Source organism: Bombina bombina, chromosome 5, assembly GCF_027579735.1.
Source record: "Bombina bombina isolate aBomBom1 chromosome 5, aBomBom1.pri, whole genome shotgun sequence".
Classification (NCBI taxonomy): domain Eukaryota; kingdom Metazoa; phylum Chordata; class Amphibia; order Anura; family Bombinatoridae; genus Bombina; species Bombina bombina.
The window spans coordinates 1,017,664,456-1,017,683,226 of record NC_069503.1 but is presented as its reverse complement, the minus strand read 5'-3'; the positions used below and the strand labels follow the sequence as shown (position 1 = coordinate 1,017,683,226).

At 35.7% G+C, this 18,771-nt stretch overlaps 1 protein-coding gene across 4 annotated transcripts in view; it reads right to left on the bottom strand.

The window, feature by feature from the left end:
- Positions 1-18,771, bottom strand: part of RIMS2 (regulating synaptic membrane exocytosis 2) — a 1,281,054-nt gene that overhangs the window by 227,183 nt on the left and 1,035,100 nt on the right. For all 4 annotated transcript variants that reach the window (XM_053715268.1, XM_053715269.1, XM_053715270.1 and 1 more), the window contains one exon: positions 1,449-1,555. In XM_053715268.1, the coding sequence (XP_053571243.1) occupies positions 1,449-1,555 (107 nt within the window). The remainder of the gene's footprint in view (positions 1-1,448; positions 1,556-18,771) is intronic.

Below are 18,771 nucleotides of genomic sequence, written 5' to 3'. Positions count from 1 at the left end.
GTAATTGGATGAATACTTTATGTAATTTTTCTCATAACCTCAATAAAAATTTGTTTAAAAAAAAAAAGAATGCTCGCCAGTAATTCTATTTCACTGGTGGAATTCTATAAAGACAGTTTTTACCCTGAAAACAGGATGTCTTGCTAAGGGGTGCATACTGCATTTTTGTATGGAAGGCATACATTACAAAAGCGCACAATCAAAATTGTAACTTTAAATAACATACAAATTGAATAATTGAAGCATTCACACAATAATACTCAGGAAAAAATTGTATTGTTAAGGTGCATCAGGAAAAAATTGTATTGTTAAGGTGCATTAAAAATCGTAACAGAATTGTTCACCAAAAATCTTTTTTTTTTTTAAAAAACTGAAAATTTGTATTTATATTACACAGGAATTAATCGTATTAAATATGCACAGTATGAATTGTAATTTAAGTACACTGGATGTGCAAAAAACACATAAAAATTCAAACTTAGAAGTACAAAATACAAAGCGTAATTGTTGATTTATCGCAAAATGGGCTGAACAGTGGCGTTCCATGGGCATATAAGAATTTGTCTCTCAAATCCCAGCGTAATTCTTTAAAAAATTTTGCACTACAGATCTCACAGTATTTTCTCGCAAATTAAACTGTGGTGACATTTTATCAAAATACTAAGGGTACAAATGCACCAAAAACACTTTAATTTGATTTGTATTAGGCGTAATATTCAAATTTAAACATACGCAGGGTTCTCCCGTGTACTTCATTCTGCATTGTGAGCTTTTACATAGCAGAAAGCTCTCATTATTTTTATGGGAGACATCTCGCCAATCTCAAGGACAACACCTTTTTTTTTATAGAATTCCATGAACGCTGCCCCTACGAGTGTCGGACTGGAAAACCAGACTAGGCCAGCAAGTTTTTTAGAATCAGACCCCTCAAAAAAACAAACCAAGAGAAATCAATTTGATGAAAGGAGTACATAGCATTTTTTTATATTAGCACTAATGGAATCATTAAAATTTGATTTCCATGTCCATGGAATTATAGAATTCCAAGAGCGCTGCCCCTGCGAGTGTCGGACTGGAAAACCAGACTAGGCCAGCAAGTTTTTTAGAATCAGACCCCTCAAAAAAACATACCAAGAGAAATCAATTTGATGAAAGGAGTACATAGCATTTTTTTATATTAGCACTAATGGAATCATTAAAATTTGATTTCCATGTCCTTTAAAAAAAAAAACAAAAAAAAATGTTTAGCACATTCATTTCTATATGTTTTTACACTTACAAGAGGTTATCATTCATGTCTGAGTCTTTATTTTGCATGAATATAGCCCTCACATTACAGTAATTAAATACACACACGTGCATTTCCATCTCTAAATCAATTATAAACATATTTACATTTTGTAATTAAGAGGATTTCTGAACAAGACATGGGTTTTAATATTCCATACCTTTGAATGATAGTCTTTTTCTAGCCTAGAATCTGATCCACCAACTTGCTTGTATTTATTTGTCTTCATTCTTATCTGACACGTTCTTTCTTCTACATCCATAGCACCTGATAATTAGCAAAATAATAGGTATATCAGCGGAAAACAAAAGAAAAATCGGTTTTGAAAAAAACTTTATCATTCTAATATGACTTTTTTTAACCATTTTAATACTAATAGGTCATTGTAACAAAACACTAACTTTTACAAGCCATTGCAATAATTAGAAATTTGTTCTTCAGATATTCATATTTACCTATTTACCTAGTATGTGATAATGATTTAGAAAATGTTGTATCTTAAAATCAACTGCTGTCATGTGAACCAAACAAAGTTATATAATTTATACTTCCTCTTTTTACATATCTGTAATCTAATTTGCCATTATATAAGTATATGTTTTAGACGATTGAAAAAAGATATATAGATTTGTGACAGGCATGCAACAATCATGAAGGTCATTTGTCAAGTGAACAATGATTTTTCAACTCTGGAAAACTAGCTGAAAATTTAGAAAAATAACATTTTAACGCCAATAAATTAGTATGTTTAAGGGACAATAAACTCATATGAAAGAGCACCATTAAAACATATTAAAATATTATTGCATGAGAAAGGTTTAAAATTAAAATAAACAGCTTTAACATAGCCTATCAGGAACTGCATGTCCAACTTAAAGCTCATTGGCTGAAGCAGAACACACCTTAAAGGGACAGTCTACTCCAGAATTGTTATTGTTTAAAAAGATAGAGAATCCATTTATTACCCATTCCCTTGTTTCGCATAACAAACACGGTTATATTAATACACTTTTTACCTCTGTGATTACCTTGTATCTAAGCCTCTGCAGACTGCCCCCTTATTTAAATTATTTTGACTGACTTGCACTTTAGCTAATCAGTGCTCTCTAATAAGTAACACCACGGTGTGAGAACAATGTTACTTTCAAATGCATTCAGATAAGAGGTGGCCTTTAAGGGCTTAGAAATTAGCATATGAGCCTACCTAAGCTTAGCTTTCAACTAAGAATACCAATTGAACAAAGGAAATTTGATGATAAAAGTAAATTGGAAAGTTGTTTAAAATTACATGCCCTAACTGAATTATGAAAGTTTAATTTGGACTAGACTGTCCTTTTAATAGCTTAAACAAGATTATTTTTTTCTTTTCTCATTATAGGAACATATTTTATATATATTACACATTTTAAAATGTACTCTTTCAGATGCAACACAGAAAACAATGTCTTCAGTGTCCCTTTATGCATTCTGCAACAGTATAAAGCATAGTAATTTAGGGTGAGTAATCTTTAGATATTATTAATATATTTAAAATTTTTACTGCAACAAATTCAATATTGATACTCGTTATTCACAAACATATTTACTTCTCTGAGTTTAGCAAGATGTTGTTTTATTAATTTGCACAGATCTTGATAAATGACCCTCCTTATACTAACATTATATTATGTAAAATACACGTCATTCGATGAGTATTGGGCACAGCAATATTGACATATGATGCGCTATGAATGGGTCAGTGTGTTGTAGCATCCCCTTGCCAAGAGAGAGTACAGCCTTCTCATTAAATGGATCATGTTTATGACAATCACACAATACATTGTAGAACAGAAGGAAGAAAAGAAAATATGCCCATACGGAAACAATAGCCAAACATTGTATTTAGTCTCTTCGACTTGGCTGAGTGTTAATAAATATGGCAAAGAGAATACAGGAGCATGTTGGGCTTTTTACTGTATGCTATGCAAATCCACAAACACTTTCAAAGCATTAATATTTTATTTTATAACTGAAATATACTAAGTTGTATATAATAATTGTTTCTAAACCAAGTTGCAGGCCGGAAATTATTTATCCAGAAGCAAAGCAAATACACAACTTGTCATTTACTGATATAGATTCCCTTTTTAAAATGCATTGGTGCTCATAGCTATATCAGTGGACACCCTCAAGCATTGAAAAATCACAAGAAGATCATTTATCATTCTGTTTCATTTTATACAAGGGCATTATTCAAACAATATAAATCTTCCATGCGGCAGAATGAGCAGAACTCTCAAGAGATATCAAAATTATGGATCATTGTATGAATGGAGTTCAAAATAACCAAAACAAAATATATAGCTGGTTTTACCCGTCACATATTTATTTATCAACAGGAATATCTTGGGTACATGGCCAATTGTTACCAAAAAATCATGGAGACGCTATGTAGGTAAATTGCTCTTCTACAGATATACTATTAGAACTATTTTTATTTCTAAAGGTTATTATAATTCAGCATGGCTCAAGGTCATAATAACACACTAGGTGATTTTTTATTTATTTGCGGCCCAATACCCATATACCTCTTGTGAACTTGTTACAGGGGTCTGCAAATACTGGATATTAAAATCGTATACAAATGTGCACATTATACTGTAGATGTTTATCATAGGCCAATTTTTTTTTAAACAATTGTACTTCTTTAAGGTTTGTAAGGGTTTATTGATCTAAAATGCTTGTCTCTGACAACAATATCTAACAAGTCTTGTCGATACTGCAAGGTCCCTAAAAGAATTTTAGAAAGGCAAATTTTAGCTTGAAAGCTGTTAATATAGATATCCAGGTTCTGGGTGTGGAGGGACACATATTACAATATAATTCTCAATAAAGCCATAAAGATTTTGTGTGATTATTATTATTAATCATTGATGGATTATATTTATTAAACGCATCAATTGTCTAAAGGTGGTTTTGAATAATCAGATACAGAAGTGTGGAAAGTGGTAGAAATACAGAGCTCTAACCACAGTTCTGAGGAGACGTCCTCCCCTATTTTGTATATGGTTTTTTTATGTGCATATAGCATTAGACCAATTGTTTTAATGCAAAATTATTGTATGTTTTTTATAATTAAAATACATTTGATATATTACAATTAATTGTAGATTGTTACAATACTTTTAACTTATTGTCTTAGAACTGTCAATGTATATCACTAGCTGTTTATCATACCTTTCCTATACATATTTTTAGAGTAATTGTGAGACTATTCTCTTAAATAGCACACAGGGGTATTAGTTTAGCGCTTCTTGTTTTCCTTTGAAATCTCCTTCACATACAGAAATGCAGAGAACGCCCTTGGAGAAGTAAAACAATATTTCACTAGGGATCTTCGCAGTGCTGGAGGATCATTTAAAAAAATCTCACCTGAGCAGAGAGATTTTAAATATCAGGGCCTCAGTGAGAACTCTCTTTTCAAGCAAAACACAGAATAAAAACTGCTGATTTTAAGTTTCCTTTTCTAAGCCAATCAAATTCATTAGAATTTAGAAATTCAATGTATAGGTACATTTCAATGTGAAATAGAAACACTTTTGCAATATACTTCCAGTAGCAAAAAATCTTCTAGTAAAAGTTATGTTTTTCTGCGGCATACACGCATATCCTGTGAGGGCCCGTGCATATATATGTATTGCAGATATTGCCAATAATAACATGGAATAAGAAAGGGTTACAAAACTAAAAAAATCATTCAACACTATTAAAAATAATGTGAAATTAATATCAAAATTACATTTCTGACCAATGGGTCTAATAATTTGGCAAGATACTGTAATTTAAATAGAAAGTAGCAGAAAATGTATGTTGAATACCTAGGTATCAAATGAGCCATGGTAAAAAAGACATACCGTATATACTATGATATAAATGCAGAGCAGGCATATGTTCAAAAGAACCGATCAGAAATTGTAAACGATAAAAAATGAAAATAAAAAGTCAGTGCTATTGCACAGCGTTTTGTAATCTGTTATATTTGAGCTCACAAATTCTGAAAATATCCCATTTCCCCTCTGAGCATTCCTTCAAAGGGTTTATCACTTTTTTTTGTAACTTGTGTTTAACTGTTCATTCAGTATTCTTCACACCTGCCATTTAATGTACAATAGATGTGCTATATGTTTTCTTCACAACCTCTACCTTCCATGAATGATGTTGGGAGTAATATCATAATTTTGCTTTGAAAAATACAAAATATGTTGTTATTTTACTGTTTTGTTTTACTTTTTCACATGTATATCATTCTAGATTGTTAGCTCTTCAGAGCAGACCCTTCCTCTTAAATCAATAAGCATCATTTAGTCACCATAAAAAATAAAACTTTGCCTTCTAATTAATTTTCACTTGATACAGAATTCTAAATTGTATTTGTTTAGTGAAGGTGAATTAAAGCTATATTTGGATCCATAAATTGCAACGTTTAGAGAATAATGATTCCCACAAAGTTTATGCTATAGAGGATGGTACATATTGAGCAGAAGCCTATTTTTGGCCATTTCTATAAACTTAAAGGTACAGTAAACACAAGAAATAAAAAGATATTTCTGTTGTACTGCTATTGTTTAACATATCAGCCAAGCCTTAGGATTCGATTCTAAACAGATCCTTGAGCAGGTGAGATTCTATAAGAACGTAAGTAATTCTATAAACGTTTTCATACTTGAGTTCTCACGTTGCGACTTTTCACCAAAATACTCAAAACAGTAATTATTCTGAAAGGAAAACCTATGCATATGAAAATTGCAGCAAATTTAAGGTGCAGTGCACTGAAAACAGCGTAATTTGCTCAGTAATAAGTGCAATATTCATGTTTTAAAATCTATGTGCTCCATTTATTATCAGGCGGGCGGACGAAGTTTGCTGTCATGAAACGTGTGTGCTCTGCCTTGTGGCAAGCAGTCAGCAATACTCTGCACACATTTAACATTGGACAAGCCACTGCTTGTGCAATGCCGCGACCCTGCTTGCCAATCATGTGCAAGAGGGAGCTGTCAGTCATTTAGATCGGATCTGTTTGGGATAATTGAAATCCGACACATTTTAGATGGTGGAGAGGTTAAGTAGCAGTGGTCTTAAGACTGCTGCTACTTAACTAGCATTTCAGGCTCGCTCACGCGGTTCTTTTCTCCAGCTTCCTACAGATATCAAGTATAAAATAACAATACACATTCAACTTAGTGCTCAAACATTTAGTTTATGGGGTATATTTAACATAGTGCGAGCGCATATGATACGATGTAGCGTATCATGTCCGCTGCACATCGATATATGCCAGTATACGATGTCGGCATTTATCATTGCACCAGCAGTTCTTGCAATGCCCCCCCTGCAGAGTCGCGGCCCCTAGCAGGGAGTGTCAATAAACCCGATCGTATTCGATCGGGTTGATTTCTGTCCGCGGCCTCAGAGCAGGCGGACAAGTTATGGGGCAAAGATCTTTAGACCGCTGCTTCATAACTTCTGTTTCCCGGCGAGCCTGAAGGCTCACTGAAAACAAGGGGCATCAAGATCCATACGGAGCTTGATAAATCGGCCCCTATGAATGTGGTAAAGGAGGAGCAAGCTTTACTGCCAGAAGCTTCTGTAAAAAGACCATAAAGTAATTTTTTTAAGAAAGAGAAAATAAAAATAGTCCCAATTTCAATTGTGATTTAAACCGAAAATGGAAGGGCGCTTGCGATCGACATCGTGTTACTACACTAAGAAGATAGAAGAATTTGAGATATCTACACTAAAATAGGAAAGTGCCTGTCAGAGTCTTTACTAAACATATTCTGAATACTGGTATCAAGGTACCCAAGAGAGCTGAAGAGGGCCAGTTAGCCAGAAACCCTGCGCGGAAACCATCCCCACAATCCCTTTTTCTTAATATTCTTTACAGAACTACGTGTTATACCTATAATTTCAGCAATCTTGTGACATGTTTTTTGTCTTCACCAGGCTGACAATTTGACTAACTTTCTTTAATGACAAGTCACTTTCGGCTAGATTACAAGTTTTGCGTTATGAGGGGTGCGGTGCTAACTTGCACGTTATTGTCACCGCTCACTTCCCTACAGCGCTGGTATTACAGGTTTTCATAAACCCGGCGTTAACAGGCAAGAAGTGAGCGTAGAGCAAAATCGAGCTCCATACCGCACTCCAATACCAGCGCTGCTTAAGTCAGCGGTGAGCTGGTTGTACGTGCTCGTGCACAATTTCCCCATAGACATCAAAAAGCCAGCTGAAAAAAAAAGCCTAACACCTGCAATAAAGCAGCCCCATTGATTCCTATGGGGAAACAAAATTTATGTTTACACCTAACACCCTAACATGAACCCCGAGTCTAAACACCCCTAATCTTACACTTATTAACCCTTAATCTGCCACCCCCGACACCTGCATTATACTTATTAACCCCTAATCTGCCGCTCCGGACATCGCCAACACCTACATTATACTTATTAACCCCTAATCTGCTGCCCCCAACATCGCCAACACCTACATTATATTTATTAACCCCTAATCTCCTGCCCCCAATGTCGCCGCAACCTACCTACATTTATTAACCCATAATCTGCCGCCCCCAACGTTGCCGCCACTATAATAAACATATTAACCCCTAAACCGCCGTACTCCCACCTCGCAAACACTAGTTAAATATTATTAACCCCTAATCTGCCGCCCCTAACATCGCCGCCACCTACCTACATTTATTAACTCCTAATCTGCCGCCCCCACGTCGCCGCCACTATACTAAAGTTATTAACCCCTAAACCTAAGTCTAACCCTTACCCTAACACCCACTAACTTAAATATAATTAAAATAAATCTAAATAAAACCTACTATTAATAACTAAATAATTCATATTTAAAACTAAATACTTACCTGTAAAATAAACCCTAAGCTAGCTACAATATAACTAATAGTTACATTGTATCTAGCTTAGGGTTTATTTTTATTTTACAGGTAAGTTTGTATTTATTTTAACTAGGTAGAATAGTTACTAAATAGTTATTAACTATTTACTAACTACCTAGCTAAAATAAATACAAATTTACCTGTAAAATAAAACCTAACCTGTCTTACACTAAAAGTTAACATTACACTACAATTAAATAAATTACCTAAATTAAATACAATTAACTAAATTAAATACAAATACCTAAATTCCAAAAAAAAGCAAACTCTAAATTACACAAAATAAAAAACTAATTACAAGATATTTAAACTAATTACACCTAATCTAATAGCCCTATTAAATAAAAAAAGACTCCCCAAAATAAAAAAAACCCTAGCCTAAACTAAACTACCAATAGCCCTTAAAAGGGCCTTTTGCGGGGCATTGCCCCAAAGAAATCAGCTCTTTTATCTGTAAAAAATACAAACAACCCCCCAACAGTAAAACCCACCACCCACACAACCAACCCCCCAAATAAAACCCTAAATAAAAAAACCTAAGCTCCCCATTGCCCTGAAAAGGGCATTTGGATGGGCATTGCCCTTAAAAGGGCATTTAGCTCTATTGCTGCCCAAACCCTAATCTAAAACTAAAACCCACCCAATAAACCCTTAAAAAAAACTAACACTAACCCCCGAAGATCCACTTACAGTTTTGAAGACCCGACATCCATCGTCAACGAAGCCGGGAGAAGTCCTCAACGAAGCGGCAAGAAGTCCTCAACGAAATAATAATTGCATTTAATTTAGGTAATTTATTTAATTGTAAGACAGGTTAGGTTTTATTTTACAGGTAAATTTGTATTTATTTTAGCTAGGTAGTTAGTAAATAGTTAATAACTATTTAGTAACTATTCTACATAGTTAAAATAAATACAAACTTACCTGTAAAATAAAAATAAAACCTAAGCTAGATACAATGTAACTATTAGTTATATTGTAGCTAGCTTAGGGTTTATTTTACAGGTAAGTATTTAGTTTTAAATAGGAATTATTTAGTTATTAATAGTAGGTTTTATTTAGTTTTTTTTAAATAATATTTCTTTCATGTAATTAGCAAGAGTCCATGAGCTAGTGACGTATGGGATATACATTCCTACCAGGAGGGGCAAAGTTTCCCAAACCTCAAAATGCCTATAAATACACCCCTCACCACACCCACAAATCAGTTTTACAAACTTTGCCTCACGTGGAGGTGGTGAAGTAAGTTTGTGCTAGATTCTACGTTGATATGCGCTTCGCAGCAGGCTGGAGCCCGGTTTTCCTCTCAGTGTGCAGTGAATGTCAGAGGGATGTGAAGAGAGTATTGCCTATTTGAATTCAATGGTCCCTTCTACGGGATCTATTTCATAGGTTCTCTGTTATCGGTCGTAGAGATTCATCTCTTACCTCCCTTTTCAGATTGACGATATACTCTTATGTACCATTACCTCTACTGATTCTCGTTTCAGTACTGGTTTGGCTTTCTACTACATGTAGATGAGTGTCCTGGGGTAAGTAAGCCTTATTTTTTGTGACACTCTAAGCTATGGTTGGGCACTTTTATATAAAGTTCTAAATATATGTGTTTAAACATTTATTTGCCTTGATTCAGGATGTTCAATATTCCTTTTTTCAGACAGTCAGTTTCATTATTGGGATAATGCATATGAATTAAAAAAAAAATTCTTACCTTAAAAATTAACTTTTTTCCCTGTGGGCTGTTAGGCTCGCGGGGGCTGAAAATGCTTCATTTTATTGTGTCATTCTTGGCGCAGACTTTTTTGGCGCAAAAATTTTCTTTGTCATTTCCGGCGTCATACTTGTCGCCAGAAGTTGCGTCATGTTTTTGATGTTTTTTCGCAACAAAAATGTCGGCGTCACCGGATGTGGCGTCATTTTTGACGCCAAAGCATTTAGGCGCCAAATAATGTGGGCATCTTTTTTGGCGCTAAAAAATATGGGCGTCATTATTGTCTCCACATTATTTAAGTCTAGTTGTTTATTTGCTTCTGGTTGCTAGAGCTTGTTCATTGGCATTTTTTCCCATTCCTGAAACTGTCATTTAAGGAATTTGATAAATTTTGCTTTATATGTTGTTTTTTCTATTACATATTGCAAGATGTCTCAGATTGACCCTGAATCAGAAGCTACTTCTGGAAAATCGCTGCCTGATGCTGGATCTACCAAAGTTAAGTGTATTTGCTGTAAACTTGTGGTAACTGTCCCTCCGGCTGTTGTTTGTGATGAATGTCATGATAAACTTGCTAATGCAGATAATATTTCCTTTAGTAATGTTCCATTACCTGTTGCTGTTCAGTCAACATCTAATACTCAGGGTGTTCCTGTTAATATAAGAGATTTTGTTTCTAAATCTATTAGGAAGGCTATGTCTGTTATTCCTCCTTCCAGTAAACGTAAAAGGTCTTTTAAAACTTCTCATTTTCCAGATGAATTTTTAAATGAACAACATCTTTCTGATTCTGTTTCTGATGATGATTTGTCTGGTTCAGAGGATTCTGTTTCAGAGATTGACACTGATAAATCTTCATATTTATTTAAAATGGAATTTGTTCGTTCTTTACTTAAAGAAGTCTTAATTGCATTAGAAATAGAGGATTCTGGTCCTCTTGATACTAAATCTAAACGTTTAAATATGGTTTTTAAACCTCCTGTAGTTATTCCGGAGGTTTTTCCCGTCCCTGATGCTATTTCTGAAGTAATTTCCAGGGAATGGAATAATCTGGGTAATTCATTTACTCCTCCTAAAAGGTTTAAGAAATTATATCCTGTGCCATCTGACAGATTAGAGTTTTGGGACAAAATCCCTAAGGTTGATGGGGCTATCTCTACTCTTGCTAAACGTACTACTATTCCTACGGCAGATAGTACTTCCTTTAAGGATCCTTTAGATAGGAAAATTGAATCCTTTCTAAGAAAAGCTTATTTATGTTCAGGTAATCTTCTTAGGCCTGCTATATCTTTGGCGGATGTTGCTGCAGCTTCAACTTTCTGGTTGGAGGCTTTAGCACAACAAGTAACAGATCATAATACTCATAGCATTGTTAATCTTCTTCAACATGCTAATAACTTTATTTGTGATGCCATCTTTGACATCATTAGGGTTGATGTCAGGTATATGTCTTTAGCTATTTTAGCTAGAAGAGCTTTATGGCTTAAAACTTGGAATGCTGATATGTCTTCTAAGTCAACTTTGCTTTCCCTTTCTTTCCAAGGTAATAAATTGTTTGGTTCACAGTTGGATTCTATTATTTCAACTGTTACTGGGGGGAAAGGAACTTTTTTACCACAGGATAAAAAATCCAAAGGTAAATATAGGGCTGCTAATCGTTTTCGTTCCTTTCGTCACAATAAGGAACAAAAGCCTGATCCTTCCCCAACAGGAACGGTATCAGTTTGGAAACCATCTCCAGTCTGGAATAAATCCAAGCCTTTTAGAAAGCCAAAGTCAGCTCCCAAGTCCACATGAAGGTGCGGCCCTCATTCCAGCGCAGCTGGTAGGGGGCAGATTACGATTTTTCAAAGAAATTTGGATCAATTCGATTCACAGTCTTTGGATTCAGAACATTGTTTCTCAAGGGTACAGAATAGGTTTCAAGATAAGGCCTCCTGCAAGAAGATTTTTTCTTTCTCGCGTTCCAATAAATACAGTGAAGGCTCAAGCGTTTCTGAAATGTGTTTCAGATCTAGAGTTGGCTGGAGTAATTGTGCCTGTTCCAGTTCTGGAACAAGGTCTGGGGTTCTACTCAAATCTATTCATTGTACCAAAGAAGGAGAATTCCTTCAGACCAGTACTGGATTTAAAGATATTGAATCGTTATGTAAGAATACCAACATTCAAAATGGTAACTATAAGGACTATTCTGCCTTTTGTTCAGCAAGGGCATTATATGTCCACAATAGATTTACAGGATGCATATCTGCATATTCCGATTCATCCAGATCACTTTCAGTTTCTGAGATTCTCTTTTCTAGACAAGCATTACCAGTTTGTGGCTCTGCCGTTTGGCCTAGCAACAGCTCCAAGGATTTTTTCAAAGGTTCTCGGTGCCCTACTATCTGTAATCAGAGAACAGGGTATTGTGGTATTTCCTTATTTGGACGATATCTTGGTACTTGCTCAGTCTTCACATTTAGCAGAATCTCATACGAATCGACTTGTATCGTTTCTTCAAGAACATGGTTGGAGGATCAATTTACCAAAGAGTTCGTTGATTCCTCAGTCAAGGGTAACCTTTTTAGGTTTCCAGATAGATTCAGTGTCCATGACTCTGTCGTTAACGGACAAGAGACGTCTGCAATTGGTTTCAGCTTGTCGAAACCTTCAGTCTCAATCATTCCCTTCGGTAGCCTTATGCATGGAAATTCTAGGTCTTATGACTGCTGCATCGGACGCGATCCCCTTTGCTCGTTTTCACATGCGACCTCTTCAAGCTCTGTATGCTGAACCAGTGGTGCAGGGATTATACAAAGATATCACAATTAATATCTTTAAAACCGAATGTACGACACTCTCTGACGTGGTGGACAGACCACCATCGTTTAGTTCAGGGGGCTTCTTTTTTTCCTCCAACCTGGACTGTGATCTCAACAGATGCAAGTCTGACAGGTTGGGGAGCTGTATGGGGGTCTCTGACAGCACAGGGGGTTTGGGAATCTCAGGAGGCGAGATTACCAATCAACATTTTGGAACTCCGTGCGATTTTCAGAGCTCTTCAGTCGTGGCCTCTTCTAAAGAGAGAGTCGTTCATTTGTTTTCAGACGGACAATGTCACAACCGTGGCATATGTCAATCATCAAGGAGGGACTCACAGTCCTCTGGCTGAAAGAAGTATCTCGAATACTTGTATGGGCGGAATCCAGCTCCTGTCTAATTTCTGTGGTTCACATGACCAGGTATAGACAATTGGGAAGAGGATTATCTCAGTTGCCAAACATCCGGGCGAATGGTCTCTTCACCCAGAAGTATTTCTTCAGATTGTTCAATTCTCGGGACTTCCAGAAATAGATCTGATGGCTTCTCATCTAAACAAGAAGCTTCCCAGGTATCTGTCCAGATCCAGGGATCCTCAGGCGGAAGCAGTGGATGCATTGTCTCTTCCTTGGAAGTATCATCCTGCCTATATCTTTCCGCCTCTAGTTCTTCTTCCAAGAGTGATTTCCAAGATTCTAAAGGAGCGTTCGTTTGTTCTGCTGGTGGCTCCAGCATGGCCTCACAGGTTTTGGTATGCGGATCTTGTTCAGATGGCTACTTGTCAACCATGGACTCTTCCGTTAAGACCAGACCTTCTATCGCAAGGTCCTTTTTTCCATCAGGATCTCAAATCCTTAAATTTGAAGGTATGGAGATTGAACGCTTGATTCTCAGTCATAGAGGTTTCTCTGACTCTGTAATTAATACTATGTTACAGGCTCGTAAAACTGTATCTAGGAAGATATATTATTGAGTCTGGAAGACTTACATCTCTTGGTGCTCTTCTCATAATTTTTCCTGGCATTCTTTTAGAATTCCTAGAATTTTACAATTTCTTCAGGATGGTCTGGATAAAGGTTTGTCTGCAAGTTCTTTGAAAGGACAAATTTCTGCTCTTTCTGTGTTGTTTCACAGAAAGATTGCTAATCTTCCTGATATTCATTGTTTTGTTCAGGCTTTGGTTCGTATCAAACCTGTCATTAAGTCAATCTCTCCTCCATGGAGTTTGAATTTGGTTCTGGGGGCTTTACAAGCTCCTCCGTTTGAACCTATGCATTCTCTGGACATTAAATTACTTTCTTGGAAAGTCCTTTTCCTTTTGGCAATCTCTTCTGCTAGAAGAGTTTCAGAATTATCTGCTCTTTCTTGTGAATCTCCTTTTCTGATTTTTCATCAGGATAAGGCGGTGTTGCGAACTTCATTTAAATTTTTACCTAAAGTTGTGAACTCTAACAACATTAGTAGAGAAATTGTGGTTCCTTCATTATGTCCTAATCCTAAGAATTCTAAGGAAAGATCGTTGCATTCTTTGGATGTAGTTAGAGCTTTGAAATATTATGTTGAAGCTACTAACGGTTTCCGAAAGACTTCTAGTCTATTTGTTATCTTTTCTGGTTCCAGGAAAGGTCAGAAGGCCTCTGCCATTTCTTTGGCATCTTGGTTAAAATCTTTGATTCATCATGCTTATGTCAAGTCGGGTAAAACTCTGCCTCAAAGGATTACAGCTCATTCTACTAGGTCAGTTTCTACTTCCTGGGCGTTTAGGAATGAAGCTTCGGTTGATCAGATTTGCAAAGCAGCCACTTGGTCTTCTTTGCATACTTTTACTAAATTCTACCATTTTGATGTTTTTTTTCTTCTTCTGAAGCAGTTTTTGGTAGAAAAGTACTTCAGGCAGCGGTTTCAGTTTGATTCTTCTGCTTATAATTTCAGTTTTTTTCATTATAAGATTAAAACTTTATTTTGGGTTGTGGATTATTTTTTCAGCGGAATTGGCTGTCTTTATTTTATCCCTCCCTCTCTAGTGACTCTTGCGTGGAAGTTCCACATCTTGGGTATTTATTATCCCATACGTCACTAGCTCATGGACTCTTGCTAATTACATGAAAGAAAACATAATTTATGTAAGAACTTACCTGATAAATTCATTTCTTTCATATTAGCAAGAGTCCATGAGGCCCACCCTTTTTTTGTGGTGGTTATGATTTTTTTGTAAAAAGCACAATTATTCCAATTCCTTATTTTTTATGCTTTCGCACTTTTTTCTTATCACCCCACTTCTTGGCTATTCGTTAAACTGATTTGTGGGTGTGGTGAGGGGTGTATTTATAGGCATTTTGAGGTTTGGGAAACTTTGCCCCTCCTGGTAGGAATGTATATCCCATACGTCACTAGCTCATGGACTCTTGCTAATATGAAAGAAATGAATTTATCAGGTAAGTTCTTACATAAATTATGTTTTGTTAGTGGGTGTTAGGGTTAGGGTTAGACTTAGGTTTAGGGGTTAATAACTTTAGTATAGTGGCGGCGACATTGGGGGCGGCAGATTAGGGGTTAATAAATGTAATGTAGGTTGCGGCGATGTTGGGGCGGCAGATTAGAGGTTTATTAATATTTAGCTATTGTTTGCGAGGCGGGAGTGCAGCGGTTTAAGGGTTAATAAATTTAGTATAGTGGCCGCGATGTCGGAAGTGGCAGATTAGGGGTTAATAATTTTATTTTAGTATTTGCGATGCGGGAGGCCCTCGGCTATGGGGTTAATAGGTAGTTTATGGGTGTTAGTGTACTTTTTAACATTTTAGTTATGAGTTTTATGCTACAGCTTTGTAGTGTAAAACTCATAACTACTGACTTTAGAATGTGTTATGAATCTTGCAGGATAGGCTGTACCGCTCACTTTTTGGCCTCCAAAAATAAGCTTGTAATATTGGCGCTATGGAAGTCCCATTGAAAAAAGACTTTACGCAAATTGGGTAAGTTCATTTGCGGTTCGACCAAAAAAGTGTGCGGGGCAGCTGTACCTACAAGACTTGTAATAGCAGCGGTAGTGAAAAAAGCAGCGTTATGAGCCTTAACGCTGCTTTTTTATTCATAACGCAAAACTCGTAATCTAGCTGTTTGTTTGTAAAAGCATATACATTTGTTAATTTACCAAATATTAGTAATATTACATCAAATTACACGTAAATTTGTATTGCAGATGTTTCCAATATAACATGGAATAAGAAATGGGTACAAAACTACAAAATCAATTAACACTATTAAGAGTAAATATAACATTTATATCAAAATTACGATTTTTGACCAATAGGTCTAATTCTTTGTTACTGTATTTTGTGTTTGGTGCACATTTATTTTCTTTTTTTTATTGGTCCAAATTTTGGTACAGAGGTGTATTGAAGTGTTATACAATAATAACAAAACATAACAATAAAAAAGGTTCATGCTCACTCTCATTAGGAGAGTTCAGGGAGGAGATTCATGTCATCTATATATTGACTATCCTTCCGTTATGCAATGGATCCATTTCACTTCCTGTCTCTGGGTAAGATGTATATAGTTGCATAATGTTATAATACCCCCAGAAGTAAAGCAGTATTTTGAAAGAGGGTTCTAAATACCATCCATTCAGAGCTTGGTGAGTTGTAGTATGCATGAAGATCAGAGCACATAGAGACCATGGGGTCTATTTATGTAGGTGTGGACAGACATGATCCGCTATAGCAAATCATGTCCTCCGCACATCGATAAATGCCGACAGCATACGCTGTCGCCATTTATCATTGCACCAGCAGTTCTGGTGAACTGCTGGTCCAATACCGCCCCCTGTAGATTCACGGCCAATCGGCCGCTAGGAGGGGGTATCAATCAATCCGATCATATTCGATCGCGCTGATTGCTGTCCGCCACCTCTTAGGACCGCTGCTTCTTAACTTTCGCTTCAGTCGGAACTGAAGCGGAGAGGGTCGGAAGCAGCATCCGCTGCTTCATAAATAGACCCCCATGAGTGGTATAGAAAAGATGAGGAAACCATGTTGAGGATCAGATCAGAGAGGAAGTTGGGATAAGGTTGTGCAGAGGATAAGGCTCCCTCTCTTGTGGGTGCACATTTTTTTTAACACTTACGCTTTATGCAAGGTCTTCAGTTGCGCTAACCCGAAATTTGCGATTGAGCATACGCATTTGCTTTCAACTTGTATTATGCATACAAGTAAGCACACACTTTATTCTAGCCCTGAATAAATCTTACACTTGTTTTCAGATATTTGTTTCATACACTAATTTTGTTTTTACAGACTTTTCATCCATAATATGTATATCTCCTTGAAACAACACAATTTTCTCAACCTTTAAACAGCACATGGATTAAAAAAAAATATTGTATATGTCAATACAGGTATTCTACCTGGTGAGGAACACTTGATTTATATTTTATATTGATTCATTAATGCCATTAACAGTATTACATGCCCAATACACGACATCTCACACATTAAATGAGTATCTATTGTTAAGTGGCTAAAATAATTACAAGTTCAATAACAAATTCAGAAACATGCTTCAAACGTGGTTAATGTAAATGTTTGCGTAAAATGATAACAGCTGGGGTTTTTTTATCCAGTCTCACTGGATAGAACAAGAGTTGTCTTAGAGACATAAATGGGAGGTTGAATGTGGGCATAATAGTGCAGTGGTCAGAATTTCTCACACCAAGCATGTGGAATTTATAAGACATTTTTGTTTTTTACTTTTTTCAAGTTTTCTTTTGAGCATTTGGTGGAGTGGACGGTTTTACTTATGGTTGTATAAATATATATATATATTTATATATATATATATATATATATATATATATATATATACACATACACACATAAGTCTATATGTGTGTGTATATGTATTTATATCTGTATATATGCATTTACAAACATATATACATATACAACACATAAATACATATATGTAAATATGTAGATATATATATATATATATATATATATATATGTGTGTGCTTTGGATATTTTTAGTCAAGTAGCTACTTTGTAGTCAAGTAACTACTAAACAGCTAATCCACTCCCTGGTAATTTTCCGACCTGACTACTGTAATAACCTACTAACTGGCCTTCCTCTCTCCCGCCTCTCCCTTCAATCAATCCTAAATGCCTATGCCAGGCTAATCCACCTTTCCCACCGCACTTCTCTGTGAGTCCCTTCACTGGCTCCCCATTCTCAGCAGAATAAAGAAAGAATAATAATAATAATTATAAAAAGTAGCTGAAAACATGCTAAAATTTGAAAAATTCATCATTTAATAAAGTGTTTAATTGTGTATGTACTGTAAATATTTCCCATTCCAATATTCTTCAAATAGGGGAATATATATATATATATATATATATATATATATATATATATATATATATATATAGAGAGAGAGAGAGAGAGAGAGAGAGAGAGACACACACAGCATTGTGCAAAAGTCTTAGGCCACCATTAGATTTGTTGTTTTAGCAATGGTATAATGACCATATATAAATATTTCTCAGTCTCTTTATTAGAATACAACCAGAAAATACAGGATAATTGTATGCAGTATTAAAGAACAGAAAAAACAGCTTCTATAGGCTAAAGTGGCAACTGTTTAGTGTGACTTCCCCTTACACTTAAGCAATAGCAGGAACCTGGCTTTCGTAAACCTAAATAGAATGGAACCCTAATTAATTTAATTGCTATCACCTGTATTTGTCCTACTATTGTAAAAATGACTGCTGTGAAAAAGTTCTATTACACCAGGTTTGTGCAAGACATGCTTGAGCATTACATACACATTTGTATGAGTTTAATTCATAGGAAGCTTGCTAATAAGGCCAACTTTCAATCACATTATTCCAATTAAAATGCCAAAGATCACAGAATATAAAATCATACTTTTGCATCAGCAAGGCCACTCTCAAAGTGAAACCAGCAAACAAACTGGATACTCAAGATGTGGTATTAAAGCTGTTATAAAGACATTTGAAGAATCAG